Raw genomic sequence first — 24,876 nt, 5'->3', positions numbered from 1 at the left:
TCACAAACTAAGACTACTAGAGGAAGAAGACACCAAAGAGGCCACATAAGCATTTGCCTCAATTACAGGGGAGCAAGCGGTGGCCCCAGAGAAGAAAGGCCTGTGACCGAGGCCACCCCTACCAGGACAGCGCCGTGGTTTGCAGCCTGTGCCTTCCGGCTCGCACAGCCCTGCTCTCCACCTGCACTGTCTCTTTCGTATCCTTGCCGTGGTCCTGCCCTGAGATGCCCACGGACTTCGGCTGCCCCATACCCACACTCTTTCCCAGGTCGTGTTTTTTATGCTTGGACAGTGGTTACTGAGTGTTTGGACCCAGTGGATGAAGGAAATGTCGAAACTACTTTGGGAATTTCATTAAGGTTGCTATTTTTACATTTTGCCAATTAGAGCTACGTTCAAAAAATCAACCAATCACTATCACCATTATCAGTTCAAAAAGGAAGAGGTTTTTTTCAACCAAAATGTAGGAAGGACATAATCACTAATTACAGAGCAGTCCTTCAAACTGAATCAGTTATCTTTACAAAACATTTCTTCCTTATTCTCACCAAGCCAGTGATAACCTGTCTTGAACCACAGACCAGCCTTGGTCTTCAAATGTTTATCAAGTGCTTAACTGGAACGTCTTCTCTCCCTACTTTCCACTGTGCAGCAGTGAATATACTGGTCCCACTGGATACCAGATTCAGGACTACAGTGCTACTGCTCCTGGGTAATGGATATTGTAATAAGGATTTCCAATTCAATAGCAAAATAGCAAAAGCTCTACTTGTCAGGTGCCATGGTGGGCACAGGATTTAAAAAAATGGATAAATTTGAAGAATGGGGGGTGCCTGGGGGGCACAGCGGTTAAGCGTCTGCCTTCGGCTCAGGGCGTGATCCCGGCATTATGGGATCGAGCCCCACATCAGGCTCCTGAGCCTGCTTCTTCCTCTCCCACTCCCCCTGCTTGTGTTCCCTCTCTCGCTGGCTGTCTCTATCTCTGTCGAATAAATAAATAAAATCTTTAAAAAAAAATTTGAAGAATGGTCTTCAAAAGGCTCATGGTCTACTTGGGGAGTCAAACAAGCATATAATGTTGCCTGTTCAGGAAGTGAAAAGCTATTGGGGTCTTCTGGGACTTACAGAGTGTAGGAAAAGGGCACCGATCCAGTCCTAGGTGGGAAAGGCACACTGCACTGGGCTGAGTCTTGAAAGATGTTCCCCTTCAGGAAGAGGGAACACTTGAGATAAGACATAGCTGTGAAAAAAATGTGATGGGAGTCAGGAGGACCTACTGAAGCAGAGCTGGGAATTTGTTTACCACAGGACGGTTTAGTTCTTTAGTCAAAGTACTGTGAGAAATGAGACCAGAGGTACAGGACAGGGTGGGGTTGGGGGCGGGGAGCACCCTAGGGACAACCTACTAAGAGAGGAGACTCCAACCTCCAGGCCAAGGGTCCCTTAAGTGGGGTGCTCACACTTCAAGAGATGTCACAAGACAACCTCCAGGGCGAGGAAAAAAATACTAATACTTATGTTTCCATTCATTTTTATAAAAAATACAAAAGAAATTAAGCTTTCTTTGTACTTAGTATGCAGATTTATAATAAACTTCTGCTTGGTTGATATAGGAGATGGTCCAATTTCCTACCAGAACAGAAGAGGGTGTTTGTAACAAGGAGGGGTTGACAGCAGTGTCCTCACTGGTTCACTGGTTTTTAGTTTATTGGTTGTGTTTTAGTGTCTATACAGCCAGTTAAATAGATTTGTGGCTTTCATTATCTGTTAGCTAACTAATCCTCATAAAACAGACAATTGTCTAAAAGGAGTCCATAAAGGCGGCACAGGTTGGAGGCCAAGGGAACAGGGGAGAATTTGCAAAGCCAACTTTCACCGTCTCCTGATAGGAAATTTTTACAAGCCACTCTTGACAAATTAACCAATCTGATAAAAAACATCTGGCAAAAAATTAAATTTTTGAAATGTATTTGAAATATGGACTCTTAGCCACCATCGCTAACGATGGACCTCAACTTCAGTGCGTTGTATAAGTGGGGATATTAAAGAATGACATGTGACACTGACAAAAAAACATTTTAAAATTAAGTATTAGAATACCAAGACAAATTTTACAATTTTTCACCAATGTTAAATTCATGCAAAAGTGAAGTCAGTGTGTGTGTGTGTTTATATACACACATGTATATATGTGTGTCTGTACATATATATACATATACATATATGTGTCTGTACTGGTAGGAATTTCCTACACCTTGACTTGAGGGCTGTACTTTAAGGAACATGTGGACATTTTTTGTTCTATTTCACCTCATATCACATCCCCCATGTGCTTATCCTTGCCTATCTGCAGGGAGCACAGTAAGTCCTATGCATATAATGTATATGCAATTTTCTTCCTTTTGTTTCTTTCAGTCCAGCCCTTTAATGAAGGAGCTGGTGATGGCTGCACGACTGTATTTCCCCCTAGAACTTGAGCTCTATTCGACAAAGCTCTAGATATGCACTAAATATTTACTGAAGAGAACTGAAGTTGAATAAATGGTTTTCCTTCTTTGAAAGTGTGTGGGAATTCTGAGTGTGACCTGACCATTTAGGCCACCCCAGGGGGCTGTCCGTCAATCTCTGACTTTTCCTTTGAGTCTGAGCTGAGGTCAGTTTCTTCCCTCGTATGTTTAAAGAGAGTGTTTCTCCCTCTCATCTCCATCCCGAGTGTTGTCCCACTGGGAACCTCCGGAGGCTAGTTCTTCAACTTGCACAGCAGTGACAATCTGGTACTGGACGTGCTGAGGGGAGTGGCTTCAAACAGGAGTGGCCGGAGTCCTCCCAGGTGCCACAGACCGGGCAGGACCGCTCCGTTTCAGATCAACCATGAATGAGGGTCCCCCAGAGTCAAACACTGCACTCATTCCAGCCTTGTCCTGAAGTGACTCCTGACTCCCAAGATGGCCTCTTCTGAGATGCAGACTGTGAGAAATGCCCCAGCCATCAGCCCCACACCGTGTGAGGTCCAGTGACGATCACCCAGGCTAGAGACTACAGATGTCACCCTTTGTGACAATCCTCAAAACTGTAGATCACCCACTAGAAACCAAGGAGACAGGTGTCCTGCATTGCATCTCTAGAGCAGTTTTTCTTTCAAGAGGGCAAGAGGACCACGGGGAAAAGGGGAGTACATGACCTATGTAAAAGATGGTGTGAGAAAGGAGACAGGAAGGGAGGGACTGGCGAGGCTCACTCTGTCAAAGTAACAAAAGTGGAGGCAACAGCCATCTCAGGGGCTTGAAACTCCCTTCCTGTGTGACCTACCATGACCCATCTGCTTATCTGGGGGTAGTAATGAAGGAAGATGTCACCAGCTTAGAAGAGAGAAACCTGGAGGACAGACTGAATGAAACCTGGAGGACAGCCCTTATGAAAGAAGAGATTTGGCTCTCTGGGAACCTGCAGGAAAGGAAAGAAAGACAGAATGGGTAGCTAAGACTCATTTAGACTGGGTTGGAGTCCCAGGATCTCCATCTCCATTTCTGGACCTTTCCTTAAATTTGACCTTCGCCCACATGGGGAAAAGGCTGAGTTTCAGGCTGCCTTTGGGCTCTGGCCCCCACGAAGCCAGCAGACATTCTTCAAACCAGGAAGTTCTTAACAATTTATCTATTTATCAGAATGTGATAGTCTTACTGAAACAGTTTCACTTGGAATGATTTGAAAGCTCTTGAATTTACTCTAAGCTTGCTATGATTGATGCTGACCTATATTCCTTCAGCAGGTGCAGAGCCTTTTGCTGGCACATTCCCCTTAATCACCGACCTTTCCAAAACAGGAAGCCAGAGAGCATTCACTTTAACTGGCTCGCGTAAGGCTGGAGTCATGGAAAGAGCACTGCGTAGACACTTGGAAGACCTGGGTTCTTAACTTGGATTTTTTGTGTGTGACCTTCAACAGGTCAGAGAAACAACTCTCCCAACCTCAGCATCTTCTACTTGAAAGCGAGGGGCTTTAACCTGATGGGTTTTGGGCCCCATTAAGACTATGACCTATAACATAGTCACAAAACCCAAGGCTCTCACAATGAATTTACTTCTAGCCATATCATACTCAAGAATTGGCATAGTCAATTGAATCCTCAAACTGAAAAAAGAAAACTCCTATTTAGATTTCACAAGCTTAAATGTCATTTGACTGCATCAAAATTTCAGAAAGACTCACCCACTGCCCCCAGGAATGTTCTTACTATACACTTTGTACCCGTTCCCAAGTGGTAGTATACACTCCATACCCTCTTCCAAAATTAAAAAATAATATGCCCAATACGAGTCCTCTAATGCAGGCTTTCAGCATTTCAATAACCATCTCAACTTTCTAAGCTCTATTACAGTCAGTCAGATGGAGCCTATCACTGGCGTCCTGGTGCCATCTTTTTCTGTGGTGCGGTGAGTGAGCTCCACCAGTTGTTCATCTCTGGAGGGAGAGGGAGACCTGTTGGTTCTGGAAAGTACCAGGCTGCAGGGCTAGGGCAGCCTGACCCCTAGGGCCAGCAATTGGATCTGCATTCCTTTTTACACCACATGTGCCAATTTTTTTTTAGCAGAAAGGTAACAATTAACTTTCTGTTCTCCAAATCAAGCAGAAAGAAATGGTTTAGCCAGAAGGCTGCTTTAGAGGAGATAATGTGAACAAGAACGGATTCCTGAACGACTGGTTCCAAGGCCAGGCGATGGGACAGACGGATGGCTTATACGCACCCTTTGTCGAACTTGGTACATGTTGTGTGTCAGAATGTCCCTCATGGACTCCACGTCTTCTGGGGAAAGCCTTTTGGTTCCATGTATCCTCTGGGCCCTGGAAACATCATTGGAGGGAAGCCAAGCATTATTCTTACATCCTGGCAAGAGTGCCACAAAAGTACCAATATACGTGTGGGAGTTCTAAGTTCCAGAACCCATGTTTTAACATAATTTTTTCTATTGTTTCAGTAAGTTCCTGTGAAATGTCAGTAACGTGTCTTGACTTCACATTTTGAAAATAAGGTTTCCTTGCCTATAGCTTTTATGTGGGAATTACTCTAACTCATTTTTTAAAAAGGGTTTTAAGATAGATACAAACCAGTAAACTATTTCTTCCTCCATATCTGTTATGAGCAAACATGTTGATAAAATACAATAAAAATCAACTGCTAGAAAATAAATTTTTAAAAAGGTACTATAAAATTAGAACCGAATGTTTTACTGTTAGATTCAGTGGAAATAAGATTACTCAGCAAGACTGACTCGTGGTTAGGTCTGCACTGATCTCATTGCAGACAGGTGACAAACAGCTCACGGACAACACCACCCGCAAACCACATTCAGAATAGCTCTGATCTAAGGGAGTATTGAAATTTTGTGAGTACATTTACCTTGGAATGGTTCCTTTAGGGATTTTATCATTGGTTAAAGAATAATTGTAAGAAACTAGAATCATATTTTACAAGGATATTTAGACTATTTCTATTCTGAAAGCCAGCCCAGCTCTGAGACACTGGGCACTCTGTGAGATTCTAGAAGCAGTTGACCGCTCCCTGCCTCCGCATGACTAGCTCCCCAAGGCTTCCTTCACCATAAGCCCTCCCCCTACCCCCCTACCCCCGCTGCACCCCCGAAAGTCATGTCCAGGTTATCAGTCAATGCACAATTGTCTTCTGAGGATTTCAAAGTCATGACATTGCTATGTGCAGAATTTTCATGTGACAAGTACATTTGATTTCAATCATTTCAATCTAGTGGCAGGAATTTCTAGCAAACGTTTCATTGTATGAATAATATATGTTCCCTGTAGAAAGTAAGAACAGAAAAGAGAGAACTAAAGAAAATTAAATCTATCTTTTAATACTCTCACCTCCCTTAATATTTTGGTATAAAACCTTACAGAGTGTTGATTTTTCCTTTCCTCGCCGGAACTCTTCTCAGTGCATAAAGGCACCGAGATGCTACTACCCGCTTACAAAAGTCTTAGGATAATTGATCACAGAGATCAGTAGTTAACTGGTTTCAATACAGGCCACTTTTTAAGTATTTTTTCCCAAACATTAGTAACAACATAGCCGTACATAGCAAGAACATTTTGTGAGTACTTTTTGTACATTTGTAAGTACAATTGTAAAATATTTTTAAGGCCTTGGGTACCAGGTATCACAGAATGCCAGAATTTATTTAGCAATCCTGTCTGTAGACGAATGCCCTTTCTCCAGCAGCCTTGAAATCAGAGTTTCCATATCTCAGAGCTGCAAATGTCAACACTACTGATACTCAGCTACCACCCTTGGTGATCTAAACATTATTATCAGGGCATTTCAACCTCCCTATTTAAAAGTCCTTGGAATAAAATTTATTCTGATTGAGATATACCTACACTGAACACATTCCTTTATTATGGTGGAAGCAGTCTCTTGCTGAGCAGAAACAACAGCTAATCAAAAAGTTACATTTCTTATGTTCCTAATGATATTCACAACCAAGTACGAAAAACCATAAGATAATGGTAAAGTTAAACTCAAGACAGCAGTAGGTCTAACTTGGCACTCTTCCCGGTTTGTAATTGGCCACTTTGGGAAAGACGAGACTTAATGAAGGTCCATTCAGCCTGTTGGCTGGATGTGTAATACAGGGATCCCCAAGGCACCATCTCGCACTGATCCACACTGAGAAGCAACAGCTATGAAATTATACAGAGGAATTATTAATTTAGGCAAGGTGATACCTGGAGTTTTCCACATGCCACTTCATTAGCAAAATCATCCCTGAAATGATCATATCATGAGCACAGGAAAAACACGATCCTTAGGAAAACTGAATGTTAAATAATCTCTGGGTCAAAAAAATAAAATTATAAGCTGAGAGACACTTGTCACTGGAACATTCATGCCATATCCGTAAAGGAAATTGCCGTCACCTTAAATAAAAGCCCTGTGGTAATTTCATGAGTATTAACATCAAACTGGGAAAATCTGAATCCAAATGTATTTAAGTAAAAGGTTCACATTTCTCTTTACTTTTTTTTTTAGTCAGATGCTATAATAATGCCAAAAGATGCTTCAGTTCTAAACACGACGATATGAGACACAGTAGACGTTCTATTCATGCCATGACATGAATGCCTCAAAGATCGAATATTATGCCCTGATTCGTTTGAAAGAACCCATTCTCTTGTGATACCTTTGTGCAGGAAATCCATGAGAAACGTATGCTAAGGTGAATGGAGAACGCTCCCACTGATTAACCAATGGGACCCAACTGCTCTTCTCTGTGTGGGGGCTCCTTGCGTCTTTTTAAAAAAGATGATGACCAATATTTAGGATGAGTGAAGAGTGGCTCAGGAGAGGGCCAATATTCCATTATGGCAGGGAAAATGGCACCAGAATCTTCACTCCAGAATCTTCGGTGTCAGAATGCATAAATGTAAGCCTCTGCTCGTCAGTGTGTGATCAATTAAAAAATGCTTAAACTATAATAAAGTAATTTATGGGTTTTTTTAAAAATAATTGACAGGTTAAAATTATTTGGGAGTTTTTAAGGATGACGCTTTGAATTGTATAGTGGGAGCTTGTTATGCCTCTAACTTTATGCACACTTTAATATCTCTTTAATATTAACCAAATATTTAAGGGTTTGACAACTTTCAATGGTTTGAGCCTTTATCGTCTGGTATTTCTAAAAGCTTACTACTCATTGGTAAAACGAGGTGCCTCTTAATTAAAATAATAATCCAAGTACATACTCTATGTATTCCCTAGGGTTGTGTCGACGGTCAAATAACATAATGAATGCAAAAATTAGGGCATTCCATAGAATCAAGGCCATCTGCACTGTGCTATCGACAACTTCTGGTGGTAATGTTCTCCTGAAGTTCACAGAGTTTAGAAAGCTAGCCCTCTTGTAGAACAATTGCTTAAACTTCTAAAGAAAAAAAGATATGTGCATTTTGTTGTTACCATCTCATAGAGAATAATAAAAAGCGAGCTGAGTACACACTTCTTTTTCCTGTTATTGTATGAAGGTTTGTTTTGCAGAAATTAGAATTTGAAGAAATGCTTTGATCTTGGGAGAGGAATTCCTTTTTGCTTGATGTCTTACAGATTTCTGATGAGATCAAATAAATGCAATTTAAATACTGTTAAACTTGTATTAAGTATCAGGTAAAAGAATCTCCTCTCCTAGGCCAGTTAACTAACTGGTTTGGGCTGTTAGAGGAAAAAAAGAATTTCTAACCTCTAAGGCTCTCTTACTAACCTTGAATCGCTGTCTAAAAACTAATGAACTCAACAGAAACGCTCCCTCCAAATAAAGCTGGCTTGAATACTGCCTTGAGATTAAAGACTGGGGCTGCTGCTTAGGACCAATGCAACGTAATATGGAGATTGCAAGTATGTTTTAGCACGTGACAAACTGATTCTCATCTCAGATAAGCGCCCCTGCATTCTTAGACCAAGAGCTCACAGAATTAGTAAGCAAATGGATTGAGGAAGTTCCTAATGGTCTAAAGTGCCTGAACCCATCCAGCCCTCCTGCGGGGCATTAACTCCCCTGCACCCTTCAGTGAGCAGGTCAATGCCTGGGGACCAGAGGGGCACCTCTTATACTCTCCTAGCTCCCTAGACTTTACGATTGTCTGTTTCTGAGAACTTTTTTTTATTAATACCACGACCCTGCTAGGCTTTGAGCTCCAGGAAGCCACTGACCGTGTCTGCTCGAGAGTCCCTGGCACGTAATAGGTGCTCAAGGAACAGGGTTGGGCCTCAGATGATGCCAAAAAAACCTCAGTCAAGTTAATTAGGATGCAAATGCAATATTTCAGAAAACAAAGGTCAATGCAAAAAAGAAAACAATCCACGATGAATAAAATATCAACATTTCAAATAAAGACAGGATGGATACTATTGATTTCTTCTGCCTTAGGCTCTACTATGGCTCTGCGTGGCACTGCCAATAAATATTTGGTAGCACGTTGCCATTTTCGTATCAGAAGTTTCCTTACAGCAAAGCCATGCAACGGGCGGCACCAAAACAAACAAGCAAACCACAGAAACAGTCTCACCGAGAAATATGGCCGAAAGCGCTCTGTTTCCACTGAGATGCCCTCAGGGACCCGACCTGTGATTTTTCTCAGGCCTCCGGAAGAAAGGCAAGGGTGTTTCTCATTCATTAGCAAGTAAGGGATGTGAGATAACACTCGGCATTCACGCCAATTTTATTGCGATCTGTTCTTAGCTCTTATCCCAACCTGCTTTTTGAAGGTGTAGACACAGCGGAAGCTCCCGATCAAGTGCTCACCTACAGAAGGTGACTGGAGGGGGTGTTCCTTCTTCCACATATGTTGTGAGTAATTTTCTCAATTCATAAACTGCTCCTTTTTTTTTTTTTTGGTTTTTTATTTGTCAGAGAGAGAGAGAGAATGCGCCCAAGCAGGGGGGAGGGTCAGAGGCAAAGGGAGAAGCAGCCTTCCCGCCGAGTAAGGAGCCCAATTTGGGACTCGATTCCAGGACCCTGGGATCATGACCTGAGCCGAAGGCAGACACTTCACCAATCGAGCCACCCCTAGGGGTCCCTCATAAGCTGCTTCATGAAAGAAACCTGGACATCCTTGAGTGGCGGGGCAGCTATATTTAACTAGCCCACCAACCACCACACCTCCTGTTAACCACCACTCAACCTCTAACCCTAGCTAGCACCACAAGATGCTGACCAGGTCTCTCCTCCTCATACAAGAGAGGAAGGGAAAGGACTTATGGGAGAAATGCATATTGTTATCAGTGAACGATTAGTGAAATCAAATGAACAGGGGTTAAAGGGTAGAAATTAATCAAAAAGAGAAAGAAAAAGTCTTGTAAACTATGCCATCATTCTGTAAGTTCACTTGCCCCTCCTTCCCAAGGAAAGGTGTCATACAACCATAGCACCCAACTTTCGCAAGAAAGTCATGTTCAGAAACTAGGTGAGAGGGGCTGAGCGTGGGCCAAAGTACAAACGGCCAAGACTTAGGTCACCCTTTTCTCATGATTCCTCTTCAAATTTCTGCCTCTTCACTCCTAGTATTACCTCTAAATGGAATGATGAGTTAGTGCCACTAGGAATTCTGACAGGGAAAGTCCAGATCAAAGCGCATATGGGACTTACTGTTGGGGCACAGAAAAGGCTGTGGAACTGAGGATTCCGGTTTCTACCATCTCGATAGCTTGTTTCATTTCCAGCTTCTTGTACAAGGAGACGATGCTGGATTTGGGCTGGTTCTTTCGTATTAGGATTTTCCGTAAATACCTGTGATCAAACTTCTTAAACCTAAAAACGAAAACCAATGGCTTAGAAATCCTTAATCTCTGTGTTCTGGAAGTCTGTATTTTTCTTAAAGTAAACTGCTACATCACCTTGTTCTGGACACCAGGATGGTGCTGAAAATTCAGTCTTCGAACACATTTTTTAAAAATCATAGAAATATATATATATATATATATATATTTTTTTTTTTTTTTTAAATAAAGAAAGAATAGCCTACTGGCCTGAATACATTGAAAATCAACCAGACAAAAGGGAGGGACAAGCTGCAATCAGGGCAGAAAGTATGCATAAGTGGGGAGCGGGGGAGGCCCAGCCCAGCTCAGCTCCAATTGTAAGAGAAGAAATGAGGGGTTGAGGCTTTTGAACAATGTTCCATTCTAATAGCTCCGAACAGCGGCAGCTGCACTTAGAGTTGAACAGGCCAGGCACTGATGGCCGCTGACTATTGTAGCAAACCTCTGGCTCACCCATTAGGCCGAGCTGCACGTATGCATATGGTGCCTTCAGAGTCGGCCATTTGTTTGGAGTAGGCATTTTCGACACTTCTAATCATTTTACATTCAAAGAATAACTTGTGTGCCTGCTTTATTTTCTGGAGGGGAACAGAACCCCCTGGGCTGCTGCTTTATTATCTGGTGATTGGTCTCCTGGTCTGTGAGACAGAAGGACGTGTGGTTAGTCAAGTCTCCTCCGGGCTGAGCCGCCTGTGATTCCTCAGGATCCATGTTTGGCTCATGCCAGGGCCACTCTCGCTCCAAATGGGTCCACCGCTCAGCCTTCTTGTTTTCTGCCTTTCTGCATGAGAGACTGTTGTTCCTGTTTATTCCTCAATCCACTGCATGGCTCCCCACCCATCAGGACTTCTCTGACACTCTTCACACCGAGCTCACCTTGACCTTTACTGTTCCCCGCCGGTGGGTGCTGCGGCCCCTGCCCTACGGGTCACTTCCTCTGTGCTCTCCACCTCCTAATCCATACCTGAGCCCCTTCCAGCCTTCCTAAAGGCTTCTTCCATATCTCTTCCTCTTCCTTACCTGCCCCAGAGGAAAGGAAGCTTCTCAGAGTCCTGTCCTCACTTCCCCTCTCCACACCCCAGTATTATTTAACTGAACATTCTTCTAGAGTCTATACATTTCACAACGGCATTGTTATCTCCCTAGACTTGCTATCTGGAGATCTGAGAGTCACTCTTATTGTCTCTTTCCTCACCCTCCTCTCCCTATGCCCCTGCACAGTCCCCATGTCTGCCTCAGAAATATGGCAGTGCCCCTTCTGCTAGTTCCTCATCCTGATGATTCTGAAAGCTCTGTGGTTCATTGAAAAAGGAAGAGGCTCTAAAGCCAGACCCGAATTCAATCCAGGTTCTGCTATAGAGTAGGTTAGTTGATCTCCTGCAGATCTAGTTCCACCCATGTTGTTGCAAATGGTAAGATTTCATCCTTTTTGAAGGCTGAGTAGTATTCCATTGTGTATCTATACCACATCTTCTTTACCCATTCATCTTTACCCAGATGGACATCTGGGCTCTTTCCATAGTTTAGCTATCGTGGACATTGCTGCTATAAACATTGGGGTGCAGGTGCCCCTCTGTATCACAATGTCTGTATCCTTGGGTAAATACCTAGTAGTGCAATTGCTGGGTTGTAGGGTAGCTCTATTTTCAACTTTTTAAAGTTGAAACGTACTGTTTTCCAGAGTGGTTGTACCAGTGTGCATTCCCACCAACAGTGTAAGAGGGTTCCCCATTCTCTGCAACCTCACCAACATGTTGTTTCCTGACTTACTAATTTTAGCCATTCTGACTGGTGTGAGGTGGTATCTCCCTGTGGTTTTGATTTGTAGTTCCCTGAAACATCAACATGTTGTCAAGCCCTATTTTTTCATGTGTCTATTGGCCATTTCAATGTCTTCTTTGGGAAAATGTCTGTTCATGTCTTCTGCCCATTTCTTGACTGGGTTATTTGTTTCCTGGGTGTTGAGTTTGATAAGTTCTTTATAGATCTTAGATACTAGCCCTTTATCTGTTAAGACATTTGCAAATATCGAATCTTATAGCATTAATGGTTGTATAGAGTTCCTTAGCACTGTGCCATAGAAGCGTACCTCTGTCTTTCCAACCTCTTGTCTCACCATGTCCCTCTCTCTGACTGTGTCCAAACCATGCTGTGCTCTTTCTTGTCTTTGCATTTTGAAATATCCTGCTGTTACTGCTGCTTCTCGGCATGTTTTCCATTCTTCTTTGCCTGGAGAACTCCTCTCATTTATTTTCAAAATGTACTCCCATTTCTGTACTATTGTAGTTCCATGCATTTACCTCTGTTACAGCATTTCTTATATGGATCATCATTATTCATTCAGGTTCTTTCTCTCTTCTTTCCTCCAGGACCTTGTCTACTGTATTGCGAGGACCTGGAATGCATTGAATGTGTCTTACTGCTCTTGATATCTGCCTCAGTGGCTAGGAAGTTTGGCTAAATGGAATAATACTAAATGATTTTTCAGTGGGAGAACTATAGGATTTAGACTTAAAAAATTCATGACCTAAGTTCTAGATTGGTGGACGTTTACATAATTTAAGTTCTATTTTAACACTATGAGGACTGTCCTTCTTTTTACTTCATGGAAAAAGAGCCCACTCAAAATGCAAATTGGTGCAGCCACCGTGGAAAACAGTACAGATGTTCCTTAAAAAGTTAAAAGACTACCTTACAATGCAGGAATTGTACTACTGGGTATTTACCCCCAAAACACAAAAACGCTAATTTAAAGGGATATGTGCAGGCCTATGTTTAAAGCAGCATTATTTACAATAGCCAAACTATGGAAGCAGCCCAAGTGTCCATCAACTGATGAATGGATAAAGAAGATGTGGTGTATAAAATGGAATATTACTCAGCCATCAAAAAGAAGGAAATATTGCCATTTGCAAAAACATGGAGCTACAGAGTGTAATACTAAGTGAAATAAGTCAGTCAGAGAAAGACAAATACCATATGATTTCACTCACATGTAGAATTTAAGAAACGAAACAAAGGAAAAAAGGAAAAAAAGAGAAAGAGAGAGAGACAAACTAAGAAACAGACTCTTAACTATGGAGAACAAACTAGTGGTTACCAGAGGGGAAGTGGGTGGGAGGATGGGTGAAACAGGTGATGGGGATCAAGGCCAGCAGTTGTTGTGATGAGCACCAGGTGTTGTACGGCCGTGTTGAATCACTCACTATATTGTACACTAAAACTAATATAACCACTGCATGTTAACTAACTGGAATTAAAATTTAAAAAATAGATTACCCACAGACTCACAGAATAAACAAAAAATAAAATTTAAAAAGCCCACCCAAAAGCTCTCAGTTTCTCATTTAGGTGCCACTACCCCTCTTGACCGCTAGACTTTTTTAAGATCTAGTTTCTCTTGGCATCACTGACATCAACATGTTGTCAAGCCCTAGAGAGAAAACTTCTACCATTTGGTTAACTCAACTACTGCTAACTCCTACATTTGCTAAAGAGCTGTGTTTAACTTCCAAATTCTCCTCTTCCTTATCTGGTATGAAACCCTCCAAAGGGCCACATAGAAATATGCTGTAGACTAAAATCCAGGGAGAGAGTGTATTCTGAGATGTGAGAGATGGTGGACGAGAGAGACTTCGGCATTTTTATAGAATCATTATGTAGAAAGGACCCCTGAAGGTCTTGCACTGCAACCTCCCTCCCCAGTGGAAGACTGTCTTCCCCAGGATCCCCGATGATTCACCAAACTCCCTTTGTAGCCTTACAAAGCCAGTCATTCCTAGTTGAGCTTCTCTTTTCATTGGGAAACTTGTCCTTGTTTTAAACTTAGATCTGACTTCTCTCATTTCAATCTGAGAGTTGCACAAGTTCTCTCTGACACGAGCTAGCCCAAGTCTACAGCCCCTCCACCTGACAGCTCTCCATTCGCAGGCTGGGCATTCCCGTGGCTTCCACCTGCCTCTTCTATGCCATGACTCCCAGGCCCTTCATATTCCTGGTTCCCTTCATCTGGATTCTTTCTAGTTTTACGCTCAGTTTTCAATGTAACATTTTGAGGTTCCTCATGCCACAAATATCTTTCCTAGGCAGTGAAACCCTCTGCCTCCTTACTTGTCTCTCACTTGGTAGTGGCTCCATTGCCCACACACATCTTCAATTCCAGCTTTCAAGTGATCCATCAGCTGCCAAACCAAATACAGGAAAATGATTTCTGGTGAAACGTTAACTCTAAAAGACACACAAGGAAAGCTAATACACTTTGGAAAACAAAGGAGGTTTGAATTTCCTGGAACATGTCCTCTTTTCTATCACTCTATACATGTAACTGAAACTTACAATGCCTTCCATAGTAATTCAACTGAGTTTCATGATTCAGACTCTGTTGATAAGCTCCTTAATAATGCACATAGCTTTCAATGAAAACAGGGTACCTCCCATTTATTTTGAATAATATTTTTCTAGAATGATTTAGAAAATGTCTCATTACTGAAATCACATGAAGGTAATAGCTAATTGTTACTTTTAATTTCAGCGCAAAAGAAAAACATTGCCAGTATCCAATTTGTAGAGTTTCTGAAAATATAATTCCACAGATATCCTATGGTAATAATAATAACTAATAACAAAATTTGCCTATTTGCCTCGTTCTTTATCTGACTATTTTGTCTCGGTATTACATGTCACCATCCAAGCCAATGATACTAAATTTGCTTCACCCAAATTATTCATAGGAATTTCAGAAAAAAGCATAATTTCTTCAAAATTTAGGAATTAGTCATCATAATTTAAACTTGTAATCATTGAAGTTTATGCTGACTTCTAAAATATTTCTGCAAAATAGATTAAAATACTAAATTAATTCTGAAATATTTAATTGATGTACTTTCTACCAATAATTATAATTTTATTTGAGAAAAAAATAAATAATAGAGGAGTGATGTATCTAAGTTCAATTGTCTTAGGTATGTTATTTAATTTCTAAAAATAGTGAACAGAGAGTAAAAATATAGAAACAAAAATCTTCAATCAGGTTAAAGCATTTCTTATTTTTTTAAGATTTTATTTATGTATATGAGAGAGAGCAAGAGAGAGAATGAGCAGGGGGGAGGGGCAAAGAGGGAAGGAGAAGCAGACTCCCTGCTGAGCAGGGAGCCTGACGTGGGGCTCTATCCCAGGATCCCGGCATTGTAACCTGAGCCAAAGGCAGATGCTTAACCAACTGAGCCACCCAGGGTCCCCAAAGCATTTCTTATTTTAAAACACTTGCTCCTTATCCCTATCTGTTGAAAATTTTCAAATGGCCTTGAAAATTTTCAGTTTGGATTTAGAGCACTTTGGCCATAAAATTCAGGGCTGATTTCCAAAGGCTTCATTCATTTCTCCAGCATTAGAATCATGAACTTACAGGGATAAAAGAAACCTAAAAATTATCTGGGACAATCACCCCCTCAGAGCCTGAATCTCCTGTACAGCCCCTATGCCAAGTGTTCCCAGTCACTGTCCACATCCATTTCACCTTTGGGTGTGGCACAGGAGAAGCAATTGCCAGAATGCTCTTCATGAACAGAGCTAGGGTCCCTTTCCCTCTGTCTTCCATGTATCCCCTCTCATTTTTATTCCCTGGAGCCATACAAAATGGCATCCCTCTAATACTGTATTGAACTTAAACAGGTAGAAACCATACTTAAGTTCATTTTCATCTTTGTTAGAATTGAAGGTTTTCACTGAAAACTGCTACTAGACTGTATCTGCAGAAGGACTAGAAGTCTTTACCCTCTTCCTTATGAAAAGTTCAGAAAGAGCAGAGGGTCCCACGTTCCACTGGAACAATGATTTCAGAAGCAAGTAGGGCAATTATGAGCGTTAGTTACTGTGATCATTTTTTGAGGTGTCATCTAGGCAAGGCTAGTCCCCAGGTATGATTAACACTAATCTAGACGTTGCTGTGAAGGTATTTAGTAGATACGATTAAAGTCCATAATCAGTTGTCTTGAAGTGAGGGAGATTATCTCAGATAATCTGGGTGGGCCTAATTTGATCAGTTCAAAGGCCTGAAGAGTAGAACTGAAGCTTTCCTGAGGAAGAAGAAAATTCCAGTTGTGCACAGCAGCTGTGGCTCATGCCTGAGAATTCTGGTCTAACCTTCTTGAAGGGCTGTCATACCAATTCTGGGCTTGCCTAGTCAGCCCCCACGGTAGGTAAACCAATTCCTTACAGCAAAGCTCTTAATATGTATCTCCTACTGGTTCTGCCTCCCTGTTGAACCCTGACAGAAACACTGCCAGCTTGGACCAAAAGGCAAGGAGAAAAGATAAAATGAAAGTGGGGAGGGGGAGTTGGACCCCAAAGTTCTATAGGCAAGAAACAGGGGGAGCAAAGGAATGAGCTGAAAACACAGGCCATCTTTCATGAAAAAGGAAGGATGACTCAGAGGGTGGAGTTGAGAAGCCAGAGGGTGGAACCCAGATTGGAGCTCCAATCTGTGGGAGAGAGGCTGTTCCCAGGCCTTGAAACCAAGTAGTTTTCCCAGGTGGACTTGGAAACGGCTCCTTTTTTCCTTCCATTTCCCCCTTTTTGAAAGGGAATATCTATAGCCGTTATCCTATGACTGCCCAACCAGTGTATTTTGGGACCAGATAATTTGTTTCTTGAGTTGTACAGGTTCAGTGTTGGAGAGGAGCTGTGCCTCAGGATGGATAATACCCAGAGGCTCAACCATTCCTGATTCAGATGATTGAGATGATGAGACTTGGGACTGCTGAGCTGATAAAATTTAGGTCAGATTTTGGTCTTTGAGTTGACACTACAAGAGAATGAGACTTTGGGGTGGTCAGGATAGAGTTAACGTATTTTGCATGTGAAATAGCTGTGAATCTTGTAGGGGCAGAAAGCAGACTGATAGGCAGAAGAATGGCTCCTGAGGATGTCCACATTCTAATCCCCAGAACCTATGTTAGTTTATATGCAAAGGAAAATTAAGATAGTAGTTGGACTTAGGGTTGCCAACCTTAAGATAGAATATCCTAAATTAGCCACATGGGCCTAATATATTCATAAAGGTCTTTAATGTGGAAGAGGAAGGCAGAGAAGTCAGTTATCAGAGTGATGCAGCATGAGAAAGACCTGAGCAGCCATTGATGGCTTTGAAGATGGGAGGGGTCCATGAGCCAAGGAATGCTAGAAGCTTCTAGAAGCTGCAAGCGGCAAGAAAACAGATTCTTCCTTAGAAACTCCAGAAAGAAATGCAGCCCAGCAACAACTTGATTTTAGCCCAGTGAGACCCATTTTGAACATCTGACCACCAGAACCGTAGGATAATAACTTGGTTTTTTTAAGCCACTAAATTTGTGGCAATTTCCTACAGCAGCAATCAGAAACTAGTACAGTCACTCTTGATCTAGCCAGCAAGGAAAGAGGCTATGTTTAGTGATGTATCCACAACATCTCATCAAAGCTCTAGATTACTCCTATTGAGTGACAAATGGAGACCATCTTATTAATGTATTAATTATGACAAGGAGATAACTTACACGAATATGAAGCTCTTCATTGATGGATTCTTTTTTATTGGTCTTTTTAACATCCAGGTACCTGACCAGTGGGCCAATTGTGATTCCCTAGACCACAAATGATAAAATAAAGAGTTCTGTTGTAGTGAAGATTGTCATTATAGAGAGCAAATCTATTAGCAAAACTATTAGAGCTTGCAATTTTCATATCTTTGTTTTGTTGGATAAATGCTCGTGTTTACTGTAGTTCTTATTTATTTTTTTATTTTTTATTTTTCCTAAAGATTTTATTTATTTATTCGACTGAGATAGAGACAGCCAGCGAGAGAGGGAACACAAGCAGAGGGAGTGGAAGAGGAAGAAGCAGGCTCATAGCGGAGGAGCCTGATGTGGGGCTCGATCCCAGAACGCCGGGATCACGCCCTGAGCCGAAGGCAGACGCTCAACCGCTGTGCCACCCAGGCGCCCCTACTTTAGTTCTTATTTAAGTCTTTTAAATTCTGCAATGAAAATAGGCATTATTTTAAAGCAGGAATTTAGTGTCATGCCTTAAAATAACCTCTCATTAGTTTGCTGAGAAAAAACTCCAGCTAAAATAAAAATTCGTGCTATCCAGTACTAATTGGAATCCTGTTTTCAGTAAAACACAGTAGAGTAACTATCATTCACCTCCTACCCAGGAATATTTTGATTAATATGTTTTATAGATTAAAAGGCAACATCTTTTAGAGGTTAAAGGATGAACACAAACACGATCTAGAAGTATTTGGGAATTTAGTTTGAGTATTGAGCATATTATGAAAACTTAGATAAAGCATCCTTTTTGGTACTATACTAATTTAATACATCATCCCAATTTAATACATCATCTACTTATTTCAGATATGAAAGAAATCTACTAACCTGAATAAATACAGTAAAATATATAACTACTAGAGTAGCAGTGACAAACATTTTCTTCCTAGGAAAAAGAGACAGAGGAAGCAAAAATGCAAGTGAAAAACTTCCAGCTCCTCGGACACCACTGTAGAAAATTATGCACTGGTCCTTGATGGAGAAGGGGAAAGTCCGAAACTGGTTACTGACATAGAAGAGAGCAAATACGCCTAGAAAGGGGGAAATATGTATTAGAGCAGAGGGTCATGAATGAGTAGATATACAGTGCTAGTGAACCCGAGTCATGTGCATGTGACCGCAAAACAATGCAACCTAATTTCATCACACCCATGATTGTGCATCCCAAACAGAATATCTTACAAAACTTCATTTCTTGAGTAGTTGTGGACAGTAGTGTTTTGGGTTGTTAGCTTCCTAGCTCGTGTGTGTGTGTGTGTGTGTGAGCCTGTGTGTTTAAAGCAATAAAATCTTGATACTTTTTGGTATAAGACATGGCATATATATTCTAATCTATACTCATAATTTTTGCTTTGCCTTTCAACTAGGTAAAGCAAGGGTATTACTTGGGGGATAGAAACATTTTTGTCATCTCATGTTCTCAGTAACCAAAGGAGGTGTATAATTTTAAACATAAGAGGACTCTCTTAGTGATTGTGGTCTCTGCTGGGTAAGCAAAACTTTTGTGGTTGGTATGGTTCTTCTTGAGGTTCAATGCAAACAAGAAAGTTGGCAAGGGTTCAAAGGGGGGGGGTTCTTACTGTCAGTAAGTGGAAGGTGGAGGGTGGCAGAGCTTGTTTAAAACACAGAGGTATTTTCTACCACACTGATTTTCCATCCCTGAGTGGCCCGCAGGACCTAGCTTACCACCAATGCACTACTTCCTGGTGGGAACGGTGCTTCACTAAAGCTCTGACTAAAGGGGAGGGTTTACTGCAGGTTAAAGCTCTCAGTATCCATGTGTGACTTCTAATCACACAGACTTCATGGCAACCAACCTTTGATGACGGGCACATGGATAGTGCGAGAGACGGTAAAATCTAAAATTTTTCATTTTGTTTTGTTTGTCCTGGCTCCTCCACATACTAGTCACGTGACGTTGGCTAAGGTTCTGATCTTTGCATGTACTCAGTCTCTCTGGAGGACGTAATGGTAGTATTTACCTCAGAAGGTAGATGGAAGGTTTACATAAATTCAGTATCTATATATAACAGAAAGCAGGGACTTTACATTGTAAGTCTTCATGAGCGTGAACTACTATTAGCCACAACGAGTCAGGCTGGGGATGAGAAGAGGCTGGGAGGGAGAACTGGATTCTGACAGCTGGTTCTGTCCCTCTGTCTGTGACATGGTCAAGTCAGCCATTCTCTCGGTGACTCCTCCCTCAGCTAGAATAGGAAGGATTTGGGTTGGATTGTCACCAAGGGCCGACAATGTTCAGGTATCCACAACATTAATCCTCTCTTAGATGGTTTATACTCCTGTTGACTGGGCTGCAGTTCAGTAGTGTTACTTCTCTCGACATTAGAGAATATTAGAACTGAAGGAAACCTAGGAAAGTTGTTCATGCCTCCCATTTTGTGGTTGAGGAAGAAGATTTTGAGTATAGCTAGTTAATAGCAGTGCTAAGATCTGATTCGAAATTAAACATTTATATAATTAAATAACATGTTTTCTTAATTCTTTTATCCCCAAGAAACCTAACAGGCACATATATTCAGAGTTAGTTTTATGAATATTTTAATATCTCTGCATTCTTGTTATTCTTTCCTTGATTCTAAAACCCATCCTAAATTAATTTAGAATTGATATGTTCAAGGTAAGTCCTTGGTCATTTCCTCTAATTTCTATCTAATTGTAATTGGCTTGAAAATATTGACCAAAGTCAATTAAGCAAATGCTTCAAATCCTGGTCAAAGTCATTTTAAAGTAAAACAGCTTCTAATCAGTACTTAATGTTCTCGCTAGCCCCAGAAACATAAATGTACAAGATAAATAAGCAGCCATTAGTCAAGAAATCTCATTTTTAAAAATGAGGCATATTTTACAGGGGTGAAGTCAGTTACAATATAGAATGGCCTTTACTAATTAATAATAAGCACTTTTAAAAATAAAGATTTACTTTCTGGTCCTTGGTTGTCTATATATCAAACTCAACTCTCAACTAAAACCGCCTGTATGTTTCAGGGGAATGTTCTCTAACAGTACCTGCCTTACATAGAATATACTTAGTGAGATCTCACTTTTCCTGTAATAAAAGTGTAAATGCTCACAGTGTATAATCTATATCTGATTTAAGGTGCAAGAGGGTAAAAATTGACAAAGAAGTGAAGAGCAAGGGATAAATTTATTGTGTTATATTTAAATGTGTAGATGTGAAAGTTCGCTCTCCAAATAAAAAAGAAAAACAACCTCCTTGCCCCAGCCTTGCTTCAGTGCACAACCTTATCAGCCTCTAATTGCTCTGGGCTGAGTGAGGGAGCACACAGACAACATTCCTAGTCACTACAAGGTGCCTATACTCCCCCAACCAGTAAAACCAGTTAGCGTCACCTCACTACTTAGGCTATGACTGCAGAAAGGGATAAGAAAAATCTTTTAAAGCAGCAGGCAGGAGCCTCTTTGGGTCCTGCTATCTCTTACTAATGGCTCTCCAGATCTGGCAGAAGACCAGGGTGAAACAGATGAAGGCCCAGTTCCACTCGTGGTTCTTCCCAATGGTGGACACGCCCATGAAGATGAAGATCAAGGTCTCGCTGACGCTGCTCAGCATCTTCATGAAATACTTGATGGTCGTGTAGGATGTCTGGGACACATTTTCCTCCACATACTTTTTCATTGTTACTGCACAGGCTGTGATTCTGCAGGAGGAACAGAGTCTCAGGAGAAGCACGAGATTTTGCCCCTCCATGACAAACTCCCTACTGGTGAGGCCACAGATACACACATCCTGTTTTTATCCAGACAGAACATCTTCTCCATTCCTCTTTCCTTTTCCCCACAGGTTTTCCTTCTTTCTGTTCTCCCTTCCCAAAGGGTTTGCTCAAATTAAGTGTGCTGGGGAAGGTGGGCATGGCATGGCTTTCTCAGAAGAAAATGGTATCAACCATGCACAAACGCAAAGCAGAACCATTTCTGGACAGAATCATCCAGTGAGGCTCTCATTTCCTCCACCTGAGCAATGTTTCTTACAACAATTTAATGAGGAAATTTTTCATTTAAAATGTTTTTGCTCTAGAGCCACTAGCAAGTCTGGGGGTGGGGGGAGGGGCGGCGGGGGGCAGGGGAAGAGAAAAAACTTTGCCTTGTCTCAGTAATTTAGATTACTTTTAAGGGGAGGATAATAATAAGTATCTAGATTTTATACTATTACATTTAATTAAAATGGGTATTTCTATATAATAAAATTAAATATTTCTGCCTGAGTAGCTGGGTATGAGGATAATGCCATAGAGAAAACAACATGACCAGATGTAGCAAGCCAAGTTAAGAAGCCTCATTCCAAGATCTGTAGAAGGATAAACATTTACAAATATTTTCTTTAGGAAAAAGAAATCTGGACTTCTGGTCTTATCCCATCTACCTAGTTTCATTCCACACTGCTAAGTCCCGGAGCCGTGATGTGATTTAAGGGAAATAGCAGAAGGCAGAGCTCAGGAATGACAGTCCTTCATGGCACGCTGCCCTTTACCTTTAAAACAATGAATTTCTCAAGGAAAAAAAAAAAAAAAAGCTATTGAAATGAGACTTTAATCTTGAACTTCTAGCTCTTCTCTGCATCAACTCTTCTGAGCCTTTTAAATTGACCTTACAATTGCTCTGCTCTGCTAAGGCCATTCAGGAGAAGAGCAAATACAAAGGCTGGGGAGAACATTTGTTTGGCAAAGGACCCAAATGGGATTTTACAAAAGTTAAAAAAACCTGAATCCAGCAACACCTTTGTGGATTAGTGTCAGAAGTTCTGCCTTTTGCAGATGCCAGTCCACACCATGTGGTCCTGCATTCTCTTTTATTGCTATGGTCCTTTTACGGTCTCTTTTGTTGGTGCCTGATTTGTACTCACGCCAGGATGCCAGAGAGGTAGAGTGTCTCGGCAGCTAAGTAAGACAGATAGCTGAACATGAAGACGATGAGTGGTTCGATTGCAGAGATATTCTGAGTGAAACGTGTGATAAACGCAGAAATGAACCCAAAAATGACGCCGAAAAATACTCCCCCAACCCCCACAATAATGAATCGGGCACATCCAGCCAAAATGTCGACAGGTTCTATGTCTTCAAATTTATGCATCTTTGTGAAGGCAATTAATATATTGTATAAGACCTAGACAAAAAGAAAATGAAAGAAAAGAAAACATGAATTAGAAATGAGAAAAATTTGACACACAGATTCCTAACTTTGTGTCTAGCTGAATAATACACAAAAGTCAGTTACACCACCATAAATATTAACACAGCTAATACCTAACTTTTAAATGTATTCTAAATAATCTACTTTTATTCGTTTACTCTGGGTTAAGAGCCTAATACAGCTTTCGATCACTGAGCACCCACTCTGTGCCAGTCTCTTCGCAAAGCTCTCTGTGTCAGTTACCAACTTATTTCCTCCCAGCTCTGAGTGTACCTTTCAGCATAGGCCCTGTAATAAACAACGGAATTCCCTCAGCCGAATTTTTCTTTCAAGGGAGCCGCATGTTACAGCTCTCTCAGCAGAAGGTGCTGAACGGACATTGCAGGAGGAGGGAGCTTTACAGCAACTTCCGGTGGGAGCGGAAGATTCAGTCAGGTGATTGGGAGGACTTCCGGTAGGTTCTAGGACGGTGCTGCAGGTCCTGGAAGCAGTTGGTCTGTAACCTTACAGCTTCAGCAGCAGGTAACTTGTGCGTGGACCGCGTGACGTGGAATAAAGAAGCCCTGGCATACCCTCATGCAGCGTGCCTGTCATCAGGGGTCTCCCTGAACAGCCCACCGTGTGTAAACCCTCTCCTCTCCCCTGTCCAGGCAGCCTGCTCCTCGGAAGGCCCTGTGCCCTCTCTTGAGCCCAGGCTCCCACTGCACACCGGGTGCCACCAACTACTGATGCTTTCTCCCCACCTGCCTTCCTGAGGGTGGCCTGTTGTTTGCCCAGCAGCTCCAGACCAGCTTCTCGGCTAAACCACACAGCTTCTCTGCTGCCCAGTGGTCCATCCACACCTCCAGGGAGATCTGAACCCCTTTCAAGTTTGCCCTTTTGGGGGGGGCATCCCTCAGCCTTGGGGTACCAGGAAGAGTTCTCATGTCTTACAGCTAGTCCTTGTTATAGTTCATCATTTTGATATTAAAATTTGTTTAACCTACTGTGTGGTTTCTCTCCTCAATTGGACCCCACCTGCTACAGTTTGCATATATGTCATCTCATTGAATCCTCCAAACCACTCAAGCCCAGGCGACACACACTCCCAATTTTCCTGCTATTTCTCTACTCATTTCAACATGTATAAGAAATTACAGTGGGGACACCTGCATGGCTCAGTCAGTTAAGCCTCAGACTCTTGATTTTGGCTCAAGTCATGATCTCAGGGTCCTGGGTTGAGCCTCACTCAGCATGGGAGTTTGCTTGTCCCTCTCCCTCTGCTCCTTCCCCCACTGGTGCTCTCTCCCCTCCACAAATAAATAAAGAAAATCTTAAAAAAAAAAATTACAGTGATCTAGGGATCACTACTTCATGTGCTCGGCAGCCCAGAATTTAGACTGAACTTCTCAAAAGTGGCAGCTGCCACACAGTTAATGAGACACACAAAACAGGTAAAGTACGATCTCTGCAGAAATTGAAGACCTTTGAGGATATCAGGCCCCGAAGAGTCCTGATAAACCACAGCATATACCTGTTGGCCTTTGTTTGGCTCTACTGGGAAAAATGGGGGAGAAAAATCAGAGCAGGAGCAGAAGCTAAAACTCAAGGAAATAAGGTCAATGATTACCTGCTGCGTGTGGAACCCCAGGAGTGGATGGACCCTCTGGAAGGGTTAGGTCTCTATCCCATTCATTTCCCCGGCTCACACTCTGCTCTTGCCTTACTTCTGGAATGATCTCCCACTCTGCAACCTGCAAGACTTGCCCAGGCCTGAGCCTCTTGTGTGGCTCTGACTTCTCCATCCCAATTTGTCTTTCC

At 41.9% G+C, this 24,876-nt stretch overlaps 1 protein-coding gene across 1 annotated transcript in view; it reads right to left on the bottom strand.

Annotated features, from left to right (window-relative positions):
* Positions 1-24,876, bottom strand: part of SLC9A4 (solute carrier family 9 member A4) — a 65,350-nt gene that overhangs the window by 9,440 nt on the left and 31,034 nt on the right. Inside the window, exons 3-9 of the mRNA XM_008699104.2 lie at positions 22,790-23,049; positions 21,370-21,587; positions 18,736-18,938; positions 17,854-17,940; positions 14,435-14,505; positions 10,152-10,313; positions 4,746-4,842 (exon numbers count right to left, since the gene is read on the bottom strand). Of these exons, the coding sequence (XP_008697326.2) occupies positions 4,746-4,842; positions 10,152-10,313; positions 14,435-14,505; positions 17,854-17,940; positions 18,736-18,938; positions 21,370-21,587; positions 22,790-23,049 (1,098 nt within the window). The remainder of the gene's footprint in view (positions 1-4,745; positions 4,843-10,151; positions 10,314-14,434; positions 14,506-17,853; positions 17,941-18,735; positions 18,939-21,369; positions 21,588-22,789; positions 23,050-24,876) is intronic.

Source organism: Ursus maritimus, unplaced genomic scaffold, assembly GCF_017311325.1.
Source record: "Ursus maritimus isolate PB19 unplaced genomic scaffold, ASM1731132v1 scaffold_6, whole genome shotgun sequence".
Lineage (NCBI taxonomy): Eukaryota > Metazoa > Chordata > Mammalia > Carnivora > Ursidae > Ursus > Ursus maritimus.
Note: the sequence above shows the minus strand (reverse complement) of the source record. Positions and strands in the feature narration are given on the sequence as shown.